Source organism: Aedes aegypti, chromosome 3 (genome assembly GCF_002204515.2).
Source record: "Aedes aegypti strain LVP_AGWG chromosome 3, AaegL5.0 Primary Assembly, whole genome shotgun sequence".
NCBI classification, from domain to species: Eukaryota; Metazoa; Arthropoda; class Insecta; order Diptera; family Culicidae; genus Aedes; species Aedes aegypti.
This window is the reverse complement of record NC_035109.1, coordinates 352,883,528-352,905,956: the sequence shown is the minus strand read 5'-3', so window position 1 is coordinate 352,905,956 and position 22,429 is coordinate 352,883,528. Positions and strand designations below refer to the sequence as shown.

General features: G+C 39.1%; 1 protein-coding gene across 1 annotated transcript; it reads left to right on the top strand.

Annotated features, from left to right (window-relative positions):
* Nucleotides 1-904: 904 nt before the first annotated feature.
* Nucleotides 905-21,455, top strand: LOC5568262 (protein bric-a-brac 1). Its single transcript, XM_021851722.1, has 3 exons — nucleotides 905-2,288; nucleotides 16,162-17,341; nucleotides 17,401-21,455. Exons 2-3 carry the CDS (start codon nucleotides 16,187-16,189, stop codon nucleotides 18,517-18,519), a joined length of 2,274 nt encoding a protein of 757 aa, XP_021707414.1. The 5' UTR covers nucleotides 905-2,288; nucleotides 16,162-16,186; the 3' UTR covers nucleotides 18,520-21,455.
* Nucleotides 21,456-22,429: the final 974 nt, after the last annotated feature.

Sequence of the window (22,429 nt, the reverse complement as noted above, 5' to 3'; positions counted from 1 at the left end):
AAACTTATAATTTTGCATTTTGCCAGTATTGTAACACATATTCTTTATCAATACTGAAACATTCGAATGATGGAGACGCCTGGTGTTAGTAAGTACATCTGCGATATAAAAAAATAAATCTCGAATCAATCCTTTCGTTCGTTCCGCTTTGATATCGAATTTTTGGCTGGCAACTCTGCTTAGCTACAAAGTCACCAGTATTGCAGTCGAATTATCTAGCCACTCAGTCAGAGATGCGATGCATTTGTATCATCCCCTCCACCAGTCCAAACTAAGCTCTGGTAGCAATTCGACTATTGAGTTCACAAATTTTGCATTATCTACCCCCACCACAAGCTGAGGTACGCACGCACGCACACTGCCACTGCATCCCCGAGTTGCACCCGAAATGCACTCATCCGGCCTCCGGGGTCTAGTCTAGCACATAGGCAGAATATAGCAAAACCCTCGGCACAGTTTCGTCTTGCCATCATGATGCGAGAAGCTCGTCGCCTATGCTTTATGCTTGATGCTGTGTGTTTGTTGGATTTTTTTTTGGGTAGGTAGACACAAAGGGCATATTGCATTCGCGTTGCGATACACATAGATCGTGGAGATGTTGTTGCATTGGTGCATTTGTATTATGTGCAATCCTGCCTAGGCAGGAGTTGAGCTCCGGCTTTGTATGGGTGAGTGATTGCGGAGTATGCGCAGGAAAGGGATATATCTGGCTAGGTGAGCAACATAGAAGGGATGAAAAGGACGTCCTCAGATTGTGTTGCAGTATGTGGAAGGTGGAAGAAAATTTGAACCCAGGGGAATGTCGAGGGAAGGTCGGATGCGCGGAACTCACCGTCAAGTTCGGTGGCACACATACACGATTCGTACGTGCACCCGAAGTTTTTGTTCAGCGCCAGACTTTGTCGCGTTTCTCAGTTTGTTTACGACTTTTCGGCCGAATCGGTTTGGCCAGTACCCGAAAGTCAGTTCACGTGTAAACAGCTTCTTCATTCCTTCCGCTGCCGTGCTGCAACAGTGACGTTCCGAGTTGGTGGGGTTGATCATATCCGGACATTATCGAAGGTGAAACTTTGAAGGAGTTTTGAAAGTGGTCATTTACTGATGTAATACTAAGTGCAAAACCTAAATGTTCTTGGAATTTAATGTTAGTTGGGAAAAATATTTTAATACTGTTAGCTTGATGTTGCGATTTAAATGGTGATCCGAGTGTTTCCGCCAAGTCCCACGTGTGCATGCTGAAAGTGTTACAAGATTGGAGACGCAGAAGTGCACACGCAACGTTCCACTTGTCGCGCGCAGTGCAACATTTTGGTCGACGTCGATCGGCTAAGGGTGGCACTCACACGCACTGCGTGACCGTCCCTTCGCACGATCCCTTAAAAAACAACACAAACAACATCGCGAAGGGAACTCACCCACACAACTGTTCTTCTTCTTGTTCCAGAAAATACTAGCAGCAAGAGCAGCATAATCGCATCGCAATCGCAGCACCGCAGAGACAGTGTGTGAAAAATGAAAATAAAACTATCAAAACAGTACGAAATGAAATTTTGTTGAGTGAGGACGAGAAATATTGCCCCTCTCCGCGAAGCGATAGTGTGTGGGCCTCAGAAGAGTGGGCGCGAGCGTGGTGCACACACAGGAAGTGCAACGGACGAGAAACTGTGAGGCGGAAAAGTGAGCAGTCAAGTGTGTGGAAAAGAAAAGTGTAATATGTGAAGGGCAAATTGCCGCAAAAAAACTACAGATGAAAATCAAAACTGTTGGAACAAATTGATGAAGTTAGTGTTAATTAGTAAAACAAAAACTGAACAAATGATGAAAGTGTAACAAAATCGAAAGAAGAGTACTGAATCGAATAAATAGTGCTCAGAAGATCAACAAAATAGTTTAAACCAACGAAATTTCCCTCGCACAGCTAAACTTTTGGATTTTTAACAAAAAAAAAACAACTCTAAACAGATTTAAGGCACAACAACTAAAACTGGCATTTATTTTGGTTATGCTAAGTTCTCGCCTATTCTGTTACAAAAAAAAATCTCCCATTTTTTGCAATAATTGTTTCGGACCCGCTGTGTTTGAGGTAGTCAAAATTTTTAAATTGCTCAATTCTAAAATAAAATACAATAACGAACTGATCAATCAAAATTAAGTGTATCATAAGAAGAATACGAAAAATACCAACGAATCGTGAATATGGTCTATCGCCTGGATGGTTCTGATGCTGTAATCTTGAAGCAATCTTTCTAACGAAATCAAGCAACGATTTGAAATCACATTGAAATAAGGTAAGTTCTAAATGTGTACCAATAAGAACAAAACGACTTCGCTAAATCATAGACATTCAACTGAAACTGCGATAGCAACGATCCCTAAATCGCCATTCGCAAGACATACGGACAAGCAAAAAAAAGAGCAAAACAAGCGTTGAAAACCATTTCCAACAAACCTAGCACACCACATGTGCCGCTCGCTAGATTTTCCATGGCCGGGATCTAGCTTAGCTTAGAGCCACCACATGTGGCGGCTGTTTTACCGTTTCTGCCTTCGCTGGGACGATTCGAGTGCATTAAATTGCACAACGCCGCAAACTCTCACTAGATTAGGGAAAAAAGGACGCTTTCGGTGTTTCAAGATAGTCAGGATATGGCTAGATAGACACACAAGCTGCAAACGATCCCAAACGATGATCGGCAACATCTGCCCGTGCATGCCAGCCTAATGTAGACGAAAATAGCTGCAAACTGTAACTGAATTACTGAAAGGGTCCGCTGATAAAGTGCTTCCAACGCGCGAAGGAGACGCATGGTACTTTGCGTAGGTTTTGCAACAATCCTTTCAGTTCGGGTTAGGTTGGGGCTCCCAACGAATACAAATGACGCTAGAAAGAAGTTGATCATGCTAGTTTATATTTACATATGTTTGATGAGGGCAGCGTATATATTTCAAGATATATGATTTTCAAGAATTTTTAAAGTTTTCAACTAAATGATTGAATTTTAGGGCTAATCATTCCAATTGCCAAAGAGTTGAAATAATTAATTATAGTCCATTTTGCATTTCCTCCAAAGAGATTTTCTCAAAACTTGATATATTTGTCTTATCAAATAAATTTTCTATATTTTTAAGTGACTGTGCAACTGACAAAAATATGAATGATGAGCACTTCAATTTTCAGTCACTTAACTATCTTCGAACAAGCGTTTTTTAAGCTTGATTCGCATAATTATGAATGATACAGCTCAGCTTTACTTGGAATTCGCAAATGATATAAGTCGGGAAGTAAAGTGGGCATGATTTCGAATGTCGCAAAAGTTTGTTTTTTTTTTAGATTTCTAGCTTAATTCAAACTAATGGCGATGCTGTTTAAGTATGAGATTAAGAAATGTTGTTTATTGTTTTTTGACTAAAAATTGTTGTTTTCGGATAAAAATTCATTGCATGGTAAAAAATGAGCATAAAATCCTATACGATTTGCCTCTGTTGTATTATTGCTACTCGTAAATGTTTGGAAACCATTTTTTCTCAAACTTGCGAATTGACAAAAATATACATGTTATATTCAACTTTATATAAAATATAATCGATCGTGCGAAAAAAAAATCACCAAAAGTTTCGCGATTTACATAGGTTTTGCAAAAAAAATGCTATTTTTACATCTTTTAGTTAATTTCATTTGGTATTTTCATACCAGAAATACAATATTTCTCAATCAACGAACGGAGCAATTCAATTCAGTACACTGAATCCTAGAAAATTGCATATCATTAGATTTATTCCGTAGTTTATGATAACTTTAAAATTACAGAACTTGTAAGAATTTAACTTTCATATAAGCATTGAAATGTCATGTATATTAGTTCATATTATCAACCTTTTTTTAATGGGTTATCATTAAGGTGGCCCATTTTTAAACAAGGGAAATCAAACTGTAAAAAAATTTATTGTGCTCCCCCCAAATGCGTTCATTTGGACACCCATATTATTATCAACAAATTTACGAAAAGGGCCCCAAGCAGAATTCTAATAAGATTGTTGGCAGATTTATATTTGCCTTTTTTGAGCCATCAATTATAGAATTTATTGGCGGATTCCTTGATTAAACATTGGAAGATTCCGGAAGGATCCCTGTTCGCAGATTCCTAGCGTGATGCTTCGCCAAATCCTGATAAAATCCACAGCAAAATTTTGTCTGATTCCTAGTAAGATTCTTGATAGACTTCAAACAATATGCATAGCAAGTCCTTGACAAACGATCATCGAAATTTGATAAACTTACTTACTTACTTACTTATTTGGCTTTACATCAATTATCTTGATAAAGCCTCGCCAACAATTATTCGCCAATTCACTCGGTTCATGGCCGCTTTTCTCCATGACTGTGACCCACGGTGCACCTGGTCAATCCACCTAGCTCGCTGCGCCCCACGCCTTCTTGTTCCGACCGGAATCGTAGCGAACACCATCTTTGCAGGGTTGTTGTCCGGCATTCTTGCAACATGCCCTGCCCAGCGTATCCTTCCAGCTTTAGCTACCTTCACGATACTGGGTTCGCCGTAGAGTTGAGCGAGCTCGTGGTTCAACCTTCGCCGCCACACGCCGTTCTCCTGTACGCCGCCGAAGATCGTCCTTAGCACTCGGCGTTCGAAAACCCCAAGAGCTTGCAAGTCCTCCTCGAGCATAGTCCACGCCTCATGCCCATAGAGGACTACCGGTCTTATGAGCGTTTTGTACATCGTACATTTGGTGCGGGGGTGAATCTTTCTTGACCGCAGTTTCTTCTGGAGCCCATAGTAGGCACGACTTCCGCTGATGATGCGCCTTCGTATTTCCCGACTAACACTGTTGTCAGCCGTCAACAAGGATCCGAGGTAGACAAACTCGTCCACCACCTCGAAGGTATCTTCGTCTATCGTAACACTGCTTCCTAGGCGGGTCCTCAGTTCCGCCAACCAGCATGTACTTTGTTTTCGATAAACTTATTTATTTATTTATTGAACAAAAAAATTAAAGAGGAAAAACCCCTTTGAGTGTTTTTTAATCTTTCTAAAAAGGGCACAAATCCTCGTCATTTTTCCTGCTAACGTTTTAAAAAAAGTTCTTGATTTCTGAGACGAAATAAAAAAACGCAAAACAGTACCAAATGATATAACGAATGTCATTGAAAAATATGTATAAAATTTCAATCATAGGAAGTGATCTAATTCCAAGAATATCACGAACAGAAAAATCTAAATTCTTGAAGTTTTCTACGAGTTTTTCCCTAGGCAAAATATAATGTTTGCAATTAAAAACTATGCGATCAATATCTTGATAAGTTTCCCCACAATCAAATAAATTTGACTCTTCAATGTTAATGCGAACATCAAACAACTATCGACAGATAAATTTTCAAACCAAGTAAAATACCATCGACATTTGCCACTAGAATCGCAATCAACTTGCCAAGAATCCATAGCATATTTTTTAAAATTTAGCATAGTATTCTAAATGAGAAACATTTAGTTTATGAATAATTCCACGAGTAGCTGCTAATTTTGCTCAACAATCAGCCTAACAAATGTAATAGTAAATCCCCGAGAATGTAAATCACGTAATAATTTCCCAAACAACAAAATTAGATAATGCGCCTTTAAATTGAAATGAGAAGATTTGAAAGAATTGATATGTACAAATGATGAACATATTTGAGGAATAATGCATAACATGTAAAATACAATGCTATCAATTTAGCTACAAAAACAAAATAATGTAATTTTAAAAAATGTGCTGCTTCGATTTTATAAACTCCAAAACCTGGTTTATTTTGAATCAATGATCTATCAGTGTAATACACTAATTTTTAACCAAATCCACAAAGTTTACGTTCAAAATCAATTTAGCATATTAAGTACATTTGGTATTTGATTCAATTCCCAATGTAAAGGTTTATCAATATAAGGCTTAAAAGTACATTATTTTATATTTATATCACAATTGAAAATTTTTTTGGATTTCTTGTAGTTTATTTTTTAATTGTTTTTCGTTTCTTGGGTTTATTCTACGAGTGGCGTCAGGTGAGAATTGTCGATCTCGTATAGCGAGCTGTGAAGTTCTGATCCCACTTAGCTAGCAACCATGTCATAGGACGGAATTAGGAGAATATTGTAGTTTTTAGTAAGAAATGTGTCAGTCCAACAAATCGTCCAATGATTCAACCGATTTAGGCGATTTTAAAGCGGTAATCTAAGAATTTTGTCATTGTCTGATTCAGAGAAATTCTGGAAAAGATGGCAGTTAAGGCAGCTAATAGTACTGTGCAAAAAATATTGGTAGAATTCAACGAAAAGTTAGAAGTGTTGTTTGTACGTATTTGTATAGTGTTGTATTAATGAAGTAATTCAATAAAGTCAGTATATCATTAGATAACAAATGGATATCTAAACATTATTTCAAAACAGTAAAAGCGTTGGCACATATCATAGTTCAGATGAACTGCAATACAATACGCAATCATTCATATTTCACAATAAAAGTGTAAATGATGACTATACACATAGGGTTCTATTGAAACAATTTTATAATTCATGATTGGCAAAAACATACATATATCGCAAGGCAACTTTGAAGATGAAAACCATGTGAAATCGAGCGTCTCTAGAATCTTCAAAAGAAGTAATTAAAATAAATAATGCAATAGCGATTATTTATCTTTCGATTTGGTATCAGTTATATATCTCTTAAAATTTTACACATATAATACATTTGAAACGCAATCTAAATGCAATGCCACAACAGCATATCACGAAGTCAACGTCTCAATCAATCCCTCAAAGGGTATTCCCTGCATTTTCGAAAAAAAACAGGAAATCCTCAAATTGGATAATCATTAGTGTTCGGTAATAATCCCATTCCCGACTGGCACACAAAGCCTTTTTCATTGTTCCTACGCGTCCCTACACATGATCCGAAAATCAGGACCTCACGAAGGACTTGACAACTTAACTTCTGGCTCAGCGTTTCCCATGGCTCCGGGTATTCCAAATGCGAAACCCCCTCCATCTCATTCCTGCCCTTCGCCATCAAAAAGGATAATGGCAATCTGAAAAGAGAGGAAACAAAAAGAGAATCAAGCCGATGCGGGTGTTGCATTCTTCCATTTCTGCACTGAATGCAATATAAAGTGCAAAAATCCTCCGGTTTTAATCCCGACATGGTGCTCCGGCAGTCCGAAGCAAGCGATTGCCTTTTGTAGAGCTACAGGTACCCCGAGGGGTCTTTGTTTGACCCAGTTTCGCTTGTGCTGCCGGGTTGCGCGTTCTCACAGATTTTTTTTTATGGTCGTCGGTTTTCGTAGGGATGAAATGTTCTCGGATGAAGATGAAGACTGCAAAAAGGAATAAAAAATTGTGCAACTTTTACTTTTGTTGTGCTGCGTATCGTTTTTTTTTGTTCTCTATTTTTGGGAAATATTGTTCTATGAGATCCTGCGTCAGGTCAAAGATCAATTATGTGGCACATTTATTGAACTTGGAAGGGCTGATGTTTTTTTTTTTCACGAAAATGCTTTGCAGCGAATATCTTTAATTTGCTAATTGACTAAAATACGATTAGAATTCTATAAAAAGATTTCTTAAGCCCCTATCATTTCCTACCTTTGTTCGGTTTTGTTATAATATCGCCAGCGGTTTGATAGCTAAAATTAAATATAGCTTTTTTATAACTACTGATTCACTAGCATTGTCGTTTGTATTGAAAATTATAGAAAATTATTATCAAACTTAACAAAATCCGTTACGCATCCACCAAACACTTCTGATCAAGAAAATTCTCACGCTCTCACTTTCATAGGTTTTCCCAGCTCGTCAAGATTCCTTCACAATTACCGAACCCAGAATAGATAAAAAATTTGCATAACGATGCATCCCTTTTCAATATCACTTTCCTTTCCTGTTTCGGTGGGTACGCAATTTGCATAATCTCGCATTTTTATGCAGCACAGCGATGCAATCGCAAAAGCCTCCCTCTCTCTCTCGGTGAGTCCTGATACCCAAATCGAAATCTGCAAACATAATAGCACTGCAGGCACCCCATAACAAAGGACGATGATAGTTTATTTATTCCACATTTGCCGCAAACACCCTTTTGTCACCGGGTGCCCAGAATGGGATTGATCGATGCGAATAAAGACGGTGTTGCGTTGCAATTTTATGCTTCGTGGGAAACGAAGTGGCTCGAGATGGTCTCCGCCCACTAATTTGTGACGATTGCTATTTTATGGTGATCTGCATTTGCATTGAGTCTTCCTCTTATTCTTATTGGTGTAAGGACCCTACTGGGACAGAGTCTGCTTCTAAGCTCAGTGTTCTCATAAGCACATCCATCATGTGCAAAGTTGTTTTTTTTTCAATCTCCTCTTCTAGGCTGAATACACACATCTTGGACTTAACGTTGCCCATCAAATTCTGTGCAACACTTGTGCCTTGTGCTATCATTCATTCACTTTTTTTTTCAAATTCTTGTCGTTTATGAAGATATTTCATGTTTGCCGGAGCTTGCGCTTCATAATCGCCTAGAATGTTTGTATTGGGCATTGCTAGTTTTGTACCACTCCAGCATCGGTTTTGCGTAATGGCACGGTGCCAGATCAGGCCATACCAGAGTGTCGCCTTCGTAAGACCCAAAAAGTACATCAGGCGCTGCTGGAGGCACTCTCCCTTTTAAAATTTGACCGTTGGTGGTGCCAATCGCTAAGTTCGACCTGCCGAGTTTGTCGCATCCACAACTTCTTGGCGAATTTGTCGACCAAGAAGGAACTTCTCCAAGAGTAGTGTTTGATCCTTTGACCGTGTCGCTTGCTCTTGCGGGGGTGGATGAAGCAATCAGGATCAATTGTGATATCGTGGATCACGTTTCTAGTGTTTGATCCTTTGATCGTATCGCGAATCCGGTTAGGCGTGAATATATCATGAATCGCACCATGAACTAAAGGTGACTCCCAGATCTTTACCTTATCCCACTAACCCAATACCCTTCCCATGACAACTGTAGAGATGCAGAGGTATATTCGGTATCTAGTAACAATGGTTGTATAACTAACATTCCTTCCCTTCTCCGATTACCGCATTGTGCGTGACCGGCACCGTTATTGACTTTTAAACTTTGAACTCTTGATTTGTACACATTGATAATGGTTAGCTAATTCCAGGCCCCATTCATTAAATCTCTGTGCAACTTCTATTATTCTGGTCAATCACGAAGTGCAACTACGAAGCGGTTATCCATGCTCATGCTCTTCTACCGAAACATCCCAGAGAAACTTGCCGACGAAAAACTCCAGGCCGGGAATCTGCTTGGCGTCCACTTTATTTACTTCCATTGTCCATTACGATGCATTTCGGCTGCACCAACCACTCGCAGTACAGTTTCCTAGCACGGAAATTGATCCCCGCATTATGTTTATAGGTTAGATGCCTACGTTACGTAAGAATTGACCTTCTTGGCCACAACCTACATCGAAAGGTTCGGATTGCGCTTAAAGTAATCCCTTACCTTCAATATTAGAGAAGGGGATCAATTGTAACTCGTTTTTTTGGCTTCCAGTTTTTTATTCTCTGTTAAACAGTTTACTCTACTGTCAGAAGTTTTGGCAAGACATTATTGACGAAAAACAGATAGATTGATCGATTCTACCACACGGGACACGATCGAGTTTTATTTCCAGCTATTTTGCTTTTTAACTGTGGGACAATTATTTTTTATCAAGGCACTTCTTTCTTGAAAACCATCGTGATAACTACTCGACAGATTGATACGAAATTTTGCAAAATTTTATCTATTTTTACACATTTCGCATAATTTGTGATCTCGCCCTAAAAGCCATTGGTAACCGAGTGTGTAGCTCCTTGTTTTTTAAGCAAAAGAATGGACCAGGATGAAAACTATCACCACTAAGAAATAGAGGAGGATCTTATCTTCATCGTAGCATTGTTAGACAACGTGTAAATCCATTCGTTTGTTCGGTAACTACAAGCTACACACTCGGTTACCAATGGCTTCTAGGGCGAGATCACATGTTATGCGAGACATGTAATAAAAAGTTATACACCAAGAAAGTGTTGCAGTTTTGTCGAGCTCAGTTTTTATTATACAAAACATAGAAATATTTCTTAGTCATTCTTATAATGTAGCGCCTCTCGTAGTGATGTTCAAAACAGAAAGTCTTCAATGGTCGTTTGAAGCGTGGGCGATGAAAACTGTCTCAGTGTAACGTATGTTTGTCTGTGCCTTAGCTAAACAAAAATCGACTGAAATCATTGCCATTTTCGGTGAGGTGTAGGTCAAGCTTGCGTATATTCGAAATTATCAAAACAGAAGGTCGAGATAAGATCGCTTCTTATTTTTCCAAACTGAAACCATCCATCGTCACAGTTGATAACGGGCGACGTAGTTGAGCAAATATTTTGCGGTTAGATGGCAAACGTTCAAACAAATGGTTTGCGCAGTAGATGAGCTTGGCCCGCCTCGATTCGATGGATTGATAAAAACAGAAAACAGAAAATGTTCATTATCCAAAATACGAAAAAAAAACTTCCGGGGACGCATTATACGCACATTTTGCTTCCAAATGAGGGTGCAAAAATGCATCGTTCACCGAAAAAAAGAAAGTACTTTGACCCTTGTGTGGCCCTTTTTTGTCGCTGCCTAGGCTAGGGAAAGTATGTTTCATACCTAACAAAAAATTAACAAGCAGCGGGTTTACAACCGCCACTCTTGGTTAATAGAGGAATATAGGAGGGAGCACTCTAACATTACGAACCCTCATTTCCGCCAGTCAGTGGCATGGCATTTTATTGCATCTCACACGCCGTTCGATCTATTGTGTTCTCAAATTTGAGAACGTTCGCGTATGCGTCTGTAATTGGCCGCCCGTTTCCCTTCGTGAATTGTGCAATCTTCTTCGTCAGCAAGCCAACGTGGCAATGCAACTAACCCCCTGTAGGTTGGTACTTCGGTCAAAGGGCTCACATGATTGTGTCATAAATTTTGATCCTCAGATTAGCACAGCCTGATTGGTGTTAATTAACCTCCTCTTACGGGTACCGAAAGTCAACAGCAGCAGTTCTCTTTTTGACAATATCGTGAAATTGAAAACTTGAACTTAGGTACATATAGAATATGCCAAACGTCACTGCCTTATACTGACTGCCTCTACATGCAGAACCTACGTCAAGCTTGCCTACAGTAATAACTCTAATCGCGAAATAGCCCCCGATTTTATGCAAATCATTTGTCCAACCATACAATTACGCTTCCACCATTGGCTTTATGCCTTTCATTCAACAATTCTGCACACAACTCGAAAAAAAAAACACAACAGAACTGATGGAATGAAAAATGGTTCCACTTTCATGCGCCCTTCCACGAACCGCCAACGGAAACGCGCCAATACACGCTCTCCACGTTGGTTGCCGTTCGCCAAAACGCTGCGGGGTCAAGGTGGTAGAATGCATATTTGAGACTTTTCAACGTGGTTCTTTTTAAAACTGTAGAAAGTGGAAAACTAGTTGATTTTTTTATACAGTCGAACTTTCATGAGGAATACTGTTGCAAGAAATCAAAGATGACCGTCAAGATGATCTGAGAGTGTCCATTCAAAATCCAATTCCTTGATTTTTCTCGGTTGCCTAAAAATTTAAAAACGGGTGACAAAATGATGCTGCGACTTGATATTTTCTAGAGGATTGAAAGAAAGTTTTGATATTTTATTTGACTTCACAATTTCGTTAACAAGACTTACATCATTCAAAATAATTAAATTTGGAGAACTTGATCTTAGTTATTTATCAATTATTTTTAATAAAATTCTAAAATATTGTGAGTTCAAAACGGTTTGAGTTCAGTTAATAGATTTTTTTCTAAATATCTAAAAGACCGTCCCCTAGAATTCCTAGGAAGCTCAAAGAGATTTCGGGATTGTATCAATAAATTTCTGTTCTGTGTATTTCAATTTACACCACAGTTCCACAAAGGGGCAAAGTTTTGTAGCCAACTCATTCTTTGCTAAGAATGTCTCAAAAGTTATGCGCTAGTTATGTATCGCCACAAACATTTAACTTCTACAAAGCTAGCTGATATTCTTGACACAAATCCAAAAACATCTTCCTAGGAATCCATAAAAGTCTTTACCTAGAATCTCGTCAAGAACTAATCAAAAATCTTCCTCAGAATACCTAACGGACCGCTCCATTTGTTCATCAGTCATTGATCTTGCCACGAATTCATAAATGATCCTTAAGTAAATTTGTTGTGGGTGATTGGAACAATTCGTTGTGAATCTACAGAGGTCTACACAAAATCTCTTCGGGGGCCTCATAAGGACTTTGTCAAATATCAAGGACTATTCAAACTAGTTTTTATGACAAGGTTTCACCAAGAATCAGTATTATCAGTAATTCTAGGAATCATCCGAACGAAAGTGTTGATGAATCTGTCTCTGATTTCTGTAGGAAACCATAGGAATCTGCCGGAAAATTTGTCAAATATATTCATGGATCAGATTTTTGTAAACCTCTACGAATCCACTAGAAGTTTTAAGAAAAATCTGCCAAGGAACTTTTATAGAACCTCCCGGCCATTTATCGTCTCGATACCCGTTAAAAATCCTGCAAAGATCTCTTGAAAAATTTTGCCATGAATCTTAAGGTAAATTAGTAGTATCTTACACAAAACTTTGCCAGGAATCCATAAATTCTACAGATTTTTCAAGAACCCCAATTAATGTACCAAAAGAATTCATTCAATATCATGCCGAAACAATTGTACAAACCGTTACACAAGAAATCGGTAAAAAATGTTGAAAAAAAAAACTGCTGATTTTCTACCAACTAATAAAAAGCATAAAAAGTTAGTCATAATCCAAATTACGAATTATCAGACATTCGTGTCTAGATTCGAAATGAGTTGATCTTTTGATTTAAACTGGGAAATTTGTTGGACGTTCCAAAATCTATGGAAATTCAAAATTATATTGATTATCTTGTGTTGCAATGCCAATTGAGCGCTATTCGATGCATGGATGAAGTCATAAAAACATAGTCCCAAGGGCTTGTGCATCTAAACGCTAAAGTAAAAATACTGATCATTTTCAAGATCTTCAAATTTGTCCAATCGCATGCACTGATTCAGGATTGTTCGGTAAGATTGAAAAGGTCCAACTATAGTTCAAGAACCTAAGTTCATAAAATATACGCGGTATAGAACTTGTTGAATATACTGATGTTGAGATCTCGAATTTGGATATAATTGCACATTCACAGCATCACCAAGTAGTACAATTCTGAGATCATGTTATTTCAGCATACATTGGTCTATTTCCGAGGAAATGTGTATTAAATGAAAAATTTATGCATCAGAAGTACTAGCAAACCACATGGAAACTCTTAGATTTCGCAAAGAAATTGGTCCACCAGCTGGCTTCATTCAAACTGGAAAGAAGAATTGATCCGAATTATTTTAACCGTTACCGCTATCCAAACAAGGCAGGATTAAGCTTATTGCCCTCAGTTCAAAAAAGTTCACCGGACATAGGTTAGCTGGATCGGTAAACAGTTGTCCATACGTATTAGACCTATTCAAATGTCTGGAAGTTTCTCTGTCAACCAATATTTTGATTTTTCATGTCGAAATGAACTTCTGGTCAAAATTTCAGTCAATTTGAAGATAACTTAGATGTGCTTCAAATCAATTATGTGTTTTTGTACTATTTTTAAGCTTTGAAAATTCATAACTACTGAACAGAACACCAAAACTTATCGGAAATACCTCCACATAGTAGTTTATTCAATTCTACGAACTTTTGTCGAACACGGTTTTATGATTGGAACAAGTTTAAACATAGTTTGGTTGAGGTTTGTGCTTCAAGGTTCTTGAAAATCACTATTTTTTGGGAGTGTTCTCCCTAAAAAACATAGGTACTTGTATGAAAATTTCGGATTTTGAATATCCGGAATATGATGACTATGCATTTATTAAACTCAATCCCGTTTAAAGATACCTTTTATCTTACGAAAATAAATTGTAAAAAATAGATAATTAGGAAGCACATTCGTAAATCCACTGTGGGTCACTCGATCAAACAATGTTTACACTTAATATAATCTTATTGGCGTGTTCGACAAACTTCACCAGAACAGAATTAGCTTTCAATAGGTGGTAATAGCAAGTGATTTTGATTTATGAGTATTGAGTTATGTTTTTTCAAACCTCAAAATAAGCCCAATAACACATTTTCAACTTGAAGCATAGTGTAATCTCTATCGAATGAGCTGAACATTTGACCAGACATTGTTCTTAGCATGTGAATTCAAAATACTGTTGACCGGAAGATTTCCAGACATTTTTTTCAAATATGAACAGGTCTAATAGGTATCTTTCTAGGCAATGTCGCATTAATTTCTGTTCCATTTAACCACCCTAATATGTAAACCTTTTTGAAAAAATACTAATACAATGTTAAAGACAATTTTTATTTCGCACATATTAATAAATGTAATGGTTTCATACTTTTGCATTGGGCAACGATGATAAGGTCGTTACACAACCGGTGAAAATCTTCCTGGAAAATTTTAAATTTTGATCGATATTTTTCGAAATTCCGCCTAGTGTCATTGAAATTTGTACGCGTCGTTGATGATTGTTGCTAATCCATCTCCCGATTTCGATTCAAAGAATTCACTTGGTTTGGACCTGACACAGCTGAAAAAGTATCAGCATACTTTATGCATGTAAGCGCGTACAGTGATTCTTTTTGAAGTCAATATAAACTATCAAGATTGAGTTTTATCAGTTTGAAATGCAAGCTAAAAAGTTATCATTGTTGCCGAACGAAGGACGGACTACTTAGCCTAAATCTGCTCATATATCAGAAAATTCAACCCGACCTCTTCTATCAACCTGAGCTATCAACTAAACATCATAAAAGTAGGCTAGATTATGTTGTGAGTTAATATTGAGTTGAAGATGAATAGTGATAGTTAATAGTGAGTTGCAGCATCTCATCAACCCCACTGCTTTCGCATGCTTTTCGTCCACTGTAGGCCGATTAGGCCGCTTTTCGTGGAATGATTCCTGCAAACTGCTGCAAGGTGTATTTCCATGTCGATTTCAGTTATCTACACGTCAGTTCTTATCTGTGTTGCAACACTTCATTCTTCGAATTTTTGGTTGATATGTACTGGACGAATCCTACTTACGATAATGTTCTAATCTGAAATTTTTCACTTTCATGGGATAAACGCATATTGACAGTACTGCCGTTCTACGCATATATGTCTCGCGATCCATAGGATTGTATAGAACCTGGGACAAGAAGGTGTTGAAGGGCAGAAGTTCAAATCATTTGCGAAAAATCTGCTGAAATTCATTGCCGTTATTGATTGATCCTTTTTTAGACACTTTCCATCACAAGGCGCATTCCACCCTACGAAAGTCCTGTCCGAAACGATAAAATGGGCAGAAACCTTCCAGCAGGGCATAATTACCCACTATTTCCCACACACACACAACCACCGAACCTCCGACAAAGCCGACCATGTCGAGGCCACAGTTTCGTGTCTTCCTTTTTTGCGCCCCCGAAAGCCAGGCGAAATAATAAAATTTGCAAAATCCAAGCTTCCAAGACGCGCTCCAAACCACGCTTGATTAGTCACGCGATGACTTTTTCCGTGTTCCGTTTCGTGGCCGCCGGCAGATCGTAATCACGATTCACGATGGGGCTTGTAAGAAAATATTTTCGCTACTTCATCGCCTGAAGTGGCAATAGTGCTGTTTGGTTGGTGGTGTGCTTCTTCCATATCCCCATTCGGCAACCCTTTCTTGGTGGTGGCGGGGTTTCTGTACACGTGGTGGAATTTCCCACTCTTCCTGCGCACACCACTGCGCTGACATCATTCGCAATGATCTGAATCACACGGCGCGTTTCCTCTGTCTGGATGACTGGTTGAAACCGACTATTGGAAGCGGTTATCTTTACACCGCTAGACGGTAAACAAAAACAAGTGAGATGACCTTGAAAATTCGCTCATGTTGACTATGCGACGTGACTAAACTATCGTAGGCGAAATCCATCAATAGCCAGATGGGATTAAATGTTTTTTTGTTTTGCAATTTATCTTTTTACAGTTAAATTCCTACATAATCATACATCATGGGTGGCAGCGAAGCGCAAACCTACTGTCTACGATGGAACAACCACAAGTCCAACTTGGTCGAGATTCTCGATGCGCTCATCAAGATGGAATGCTACGTCGACTGCACGATCTATGTCGACGAGCAGGTCCAGTTCAAAGCGCATCGTGTCGTTCTGGCGGCCAATTCACCTTATTTCCAAGCCATTTTGCAAGACGTTCCCATGGATCACTGCACAATCCTATTTCCAGGAGTACAAGAGTTCGAAATGCGAGCGCTCCTGGAATATATGTATACCGGAGAGGTGAATGTAACGCAGTCTCAGATCCCTCGGATAATGAAGATCGCTGAACAACTCGAAGTCAAAGGACTTTTTGACATGGCCGACATAAAAGGAAGATTCGAAAAGATGGTCGTTGAACATGAACGTGAACGAGAAGAGCCATATATAAGCAATAACAACTACAGCACGAAGCCTCAACCTCCACCAAGCAATCAACAGTCACCGCCAGTCATTTCGACTTCCACCAACGTTTCCACTGCTCAAAGCAGTAGCTCATCTCCACCGTACACGTACAAATCACCCTACACAAGCTTATACGCTCGTACCAGCCCGACAGCCATAGAAAGAGAAAGGGACCGAGAACGTGATCGTGAACGAGACCACCGAGACCGGGAACGCGAATTTGAAGATCGTGAACGTCGTGAGCAGTCGTCATCCTATTCCCACCCTCCACCACATCCTTCATACTCTCACTCAAATGAACCACCGCACGACGAACAGCCCCAAACCTCATCCGCCTCATCGTCCTCCTCCGTTCCGCATCCATCGCAAAACCTTCGGTGGTCAATCCCAGGTCCAATTCCAGTTACAATGCACCAACCACCGCAACTGCACAATATGCTCAGTTCAGTGTACGATTCTAGCTCAGACATGAACCCACTCAAACGTAAAAAGCTCCAGTCCATGTCCAGCATGCTTCGTGATACTCCAATCCTGAGGAACGTTCTTGCTCAACCGAATGCTGCTGATTCTTCACAATCATCGCCTTCGGCTTTATCACTCCAGCAACTTCCGGGACTGAAATCGGATGCAGTCGGCGCGACTGTTTCTGGGCATCACCATCCTTCGGAACTCGCTGGCAGCCATCACTCCAACGGCGGAGGATATAAGGTAAGCATTTCGTTTTGATGCTGTCAACTCAAAATTAACTCTTTATTTCCCATCCACAGCATATGAAAGAACCTCTATCCCCATATGGAGACAAATCATACGATGACGAAGCCATGCTTGAACCGCGCCTCAACTACAGTGCCGATGATGCCCGTCTAGCATCTTACGTTCCGCACCAACAAAAACCCGAATGGAAGCGTTACAAGCAGTACACCCGAACTGATATCCTGAATGCGATCGAATGTGTACGCAAAGGTATGAGTGCTCTTCAAGCATCCCGCAAGTTTGGAGTTCCTTCGCGAACGCTGTATGATAAGGTAAAAAAGCTAGGTATCACAACTGGCCGACCAATGAATCGAACGATAAAACGAAGCCCGAGTTCCGGTGGAAGCCCCGCTCCGTTCCCATATGGTCTGAGTGGAGCTTCGCACATGTTTGGCCCGGCACATCCGGACCAACAGATGCCATCACAATCCCAAATGCAGCATAGCGAAGAAGACAAAGCCCGAAGAATGGAACATTCGGGACATCATTTGCCGCCGACGATCCCCCACCCAGCTGCTGCTCTCCTTGATCCGTCATTTCTCCAGCAGGCTCTGGAAGCACGTGGCGGAGAGGCCCTTCAGGCTATGGCTTTTGCCGCAGCTGCACATGCAGCAGTGAACGGAATCAACACCTCTCCCGGAACGCATGGTTCGGCTCGTTCACCTAGTCCAAATGTTCTGATGAAATACATGCGTTCGGTTTCGATGAGTTCTCCTGAGGATCGCGAACCTCCACGCGATCCTAGCGAAGGCGAACGTCACCATCACAGTAATGGTTCCGAAGGTTACGAAAGGCCACACCGCAGGCCTAGTGAACACGAAGATCCTCGGGATGTTAGTGGCGGTACTGATGATCTCGTGGAGGATCTGTCAATGGCAAGGCGTGACCAAGATTCCGATCGTGGATCGGTTTCGCCTCCTCCGATGCCAAGTCATTTGCAGCAGCAACATATCGCGCAGCAGCATCACTTGGCGCATTCGGTGTCACAACCACCTCCACCACCGCCACCACCTATGATGCCACCTCAACAGCAAGGTGTTATCGTTCCAGCCCCCAGCAAGATCAAAGATGAGTATGCCATTAAGAGAGAAATGATAACCGAACAGAGTAATGCGCCCATGGAATCTTCGTAAGAATTACGAGCTGTTGGTTTTAACCGATTCTATTCTAACCCGCTCCTTTTCTTCTACTGTTTGGGTGGTGAGTACTAAAAAATCCCAAAGGAGCGGGTGCTTCTTTTCGTACTATTGTGTTTCCTTACAAAACTATAATATCTATGAACAGAAATCACTCAAACTTGAAGCTTTGCTCTGTACTGTGAAACGGGTAAATACTAGTTTTCTTCTATACTTATACGTTGAACCTTTTTAACTTTTTTTTCCTTATTTAATATTTCATTTAAACATGAGTAAAAGCACGTAGGCACGAGTAAAAGCAGAAAAAAGACATTCGAAAAAGCTCAAGCAAACAAAGATGTGTAAAAACTATAATAATTAGGTAATTATTTTTATTATAATATGAAACAAAACAAAATACGAAGCCGCGCAACATAAGTTACCTTGAAATAACCTGATAAAGCAATCCCACCTATTATTGTTTACATTAGAATAATGCTGTATTTTTATTTCAATCTTCTACAACGTCTACAATACCTAATGCTTATCTTATAGAGAGAAGGAATCTCTTTAGTTGACGAATGAACTGCAAACTCGGCCTTGAACAAAATCAGCCACGTTTTCGGGAAACCGAAAGTGGATGGCTTAGTTCATGTTGGTAGCAGAAGTGTTGAAAATGTCAAAGAATTTGATAACATTTCGAAAATTAATGTTTTTTTTCTGTGACTTATAACCCTGCTGCACATACGTTTTGGAAGTTTTACATTGAGAGTTTATTAATTCTCATTCACAAATTTCAACGACTTGTGACTCTTCACGTCGGATTCAACAATACATCTTCGGTTTAATTTTTGTTTGACATTTTCCAACAGCCTTCTGATTTCAACAACAGCTGATGCATTCTCATAAAATCTAATGCCATTACTGAGTTAAAACTATCAATCAACAAATCAAACTATAGACTGAGCTTAAGTACATAACCACGATTGCAACTATCTAGCAAACGACTGGCTTAAACGGCCAAACTAAAACCAATCTTAAAAACCGAGGTGCAATAAATCAATACTATTTTTTAAACTGTTCTCAACAATTCATTATTTGCTTTACTTTAACACACTTTATATACCTGTAAATTAATGTTTCTTTATCCATATTTGCATGCTTTTATTTAATTTTCTTGTTTTCACAATTTATCTCGTTTCTGTACTATAAAACGTATACAAATGAAAAAACGGAGAGAAGAAATCATATCGGGTTCCGTACTAGACAGTAATTTTCGCAAGTTTCGTTTTATTCTCATCTATGAAACAAAACCATGGGAACACACTAAAACAAAGATTGTAAATATCTCTAAAAACGGAAATCCTTGTTATACGTTAGGTTAGCCAACAACAACACACTCACGCATGAGCATTGAGCAAACACACAAAAGAAAAATCAAAGTCTGTACTATTACTTTAGAAAGCATCCTTCACTGCTCTATTTTGTGGTTAGAAACTAATTTGTATCCTTAGGTCAAAACTGCAGTTGTTTTTTTAGAACCAGAACTAAATGAAATGTTTGTTATCTAATCATCACCAACGAGTGCCTATGAAACGAAAACTCCTGTTTCTGTATTTATGTTCAATGCCTAGAGACGTTCGGACTAAACTAAACTTGTTAATTTGCGAAGCCATATCTCAATTGGAACGTTAAGCAACAAAATATTTTTTATGATACATTAAAGCATAGATTTAGGTAATAATTGGTAAATGTGTTGTTAGAACTAGAAGTGAAGAATTACAGTGGAAGGAGCAACCTATTAGAGAAAATTGTCTAAAACCTTTGTAGCGTTAACGTGTTTAGTGGATAGTTGGAAGGAATGCCATATTTGATTAGTGTTGTAGACTGCAAAAGAGGAAAGCGCATGGAAGAAAATCCAACTAATACTACATTTTTCTCTTTCTGATGAAAACAAGACTGATTAAGCGAAAAATTGTTATTAGCTAAAAACAGAAAGAATCGAAGCTCGAAGTAGGACGGAGACATTGAAGGAATAAAAATGTGAAATGGAAAGGAATTGGAACCACATAAGCAACAATGCTGGAAACATACTCACAAAGATGTGAACATATAATTTCAAATTGCTCATTAAGTTGTTTCTTTGATTCCGTACTTCTTCCGTTTTGTTAACTTTAATTCTTTCGAATACATTTTGAAGACTGATTTAGACTTTTTCACCGTTTTTTACACTATATCGATTATTTAGATATTTATTCACAACCAGAAGATATGAACAAAGAAAGACGAACTGGCAGCGCAAAATACTTTACTTTAACTCACTAGAAGAGAGCTCAGATTTGGAAAAAATGAAAAAAAAATACGAAAATAGTGCTGGGGTGATGCAATATTTTACGAAAAAGAGAACACCAACACTTGAATAAATTCGAAACTCTGCGGTTCATCTCCGAAGCCAGTAAAACATATGCCGAAGTGAGAGTGGAACTAATGCGCACCGGAAGGTGCCTAACCACTGCAAACATTTCAGAACCCAAATGCGAGAAAACATCAACCCGAATGAGGAATGATTAGTTAATTATTACGAATATTTTCTTTAAGACTATTTTCGATAAATTGATACCTAATCACAACTATTAGCTGTAGAGAGAAATCAAATAATCAAAATGAAAAAAACATAAATGCAAGCAAGTTCCAAACACAACCTAATCGTTGCCTAGGTGTTAGATTTAGCGTTAGATGCCGGTTTGCCGCATAGGGCAAACCGCACAATGAGAGAAAAACTGTATCAAACTGAAGGATGCGTAGAAGCGTAGTTGAAATTTTCGTTTAAGTTATGGAAGTAAGGGAAAGGTGAGACGATATGAACGTTGAACAGATACGGGAGGAAACGTATGACTTTGAAAGAAATTTTTCTTTTTGGAAAAATAAATGTATTCTGTAGCTGAGAAAAAAAATGAAAAAAAAAACAATTATTCGATGGGAAAACTTTATATTAAATGTATAGAACAAGTGGACATGAAATAAACACATTGAAAAATAAACCATTTTTTAATTTTCTTGCGAATCCGAAAAGCGCACTCTATCTTCATAGTTGAGGAATGAATGAGGTCTAGGAAACTAGGACTGGCCCAACACAAGACTGAGGTGGTGGTGGACAACGACCGCAAGTCCGAGCAACGGGCGGCTATCTCGGTAGGTGATTGCACCATAGAGTCCAAGCGATCCTTTAGGCATCTTGAGGTAATGATCGATGACAAGCTTAGCTTCGCTAGCCACGTTGAAAATGCCTATAAGCTCCTGGCAAGCGTGGCGCTATCTATACTAAGGTATGGAGGACAAATCTGGTCAAAAGCGCTTAGAACTAGCAGAAATCTAAAGCGATTGGAAAGCACGTATAGGATCATGTACTTAAGAGTAACAAGCTCATACCGAACGGTTTCTATTTAAAGAGCCGGGATAACGCCCATCGGGCTCATCATCAAGGAAGATGTTCAATACTTCAACCAAAAGTCATGGTCGCTATATTCGGAATATCAAAGTGCTATATGCTCTGGCCCGTCCCAGAATTCTGTGACGGGGTTCCGGGAGAGAAAGGCAATGCCAATTCTCTGTCCACCTCATGCAGAGTGGTGCTGATTTTATTAGGTCGACGAGCGTGAGTCATTTTCACACTTTTTCTATTCGCAAAGTTCCTCCAAGTAAGAAAAATGTGTTAGAAGCAGTGGATAATGTTGAATGCTTCCAATATCTTGACAGTCAGATGGACGAACAAAGATTCATATAGGAGATCAAGGAAACGATTTGTAACGCCAACGAATCAAGCCGACAGATAGAGGACTTCCACGTACGCACAATACACCACTAGATTAGTACGAAAGTAGTTTCGGATCAATAACATGTATCTTTTTTATTCATTTACGCAGGAATA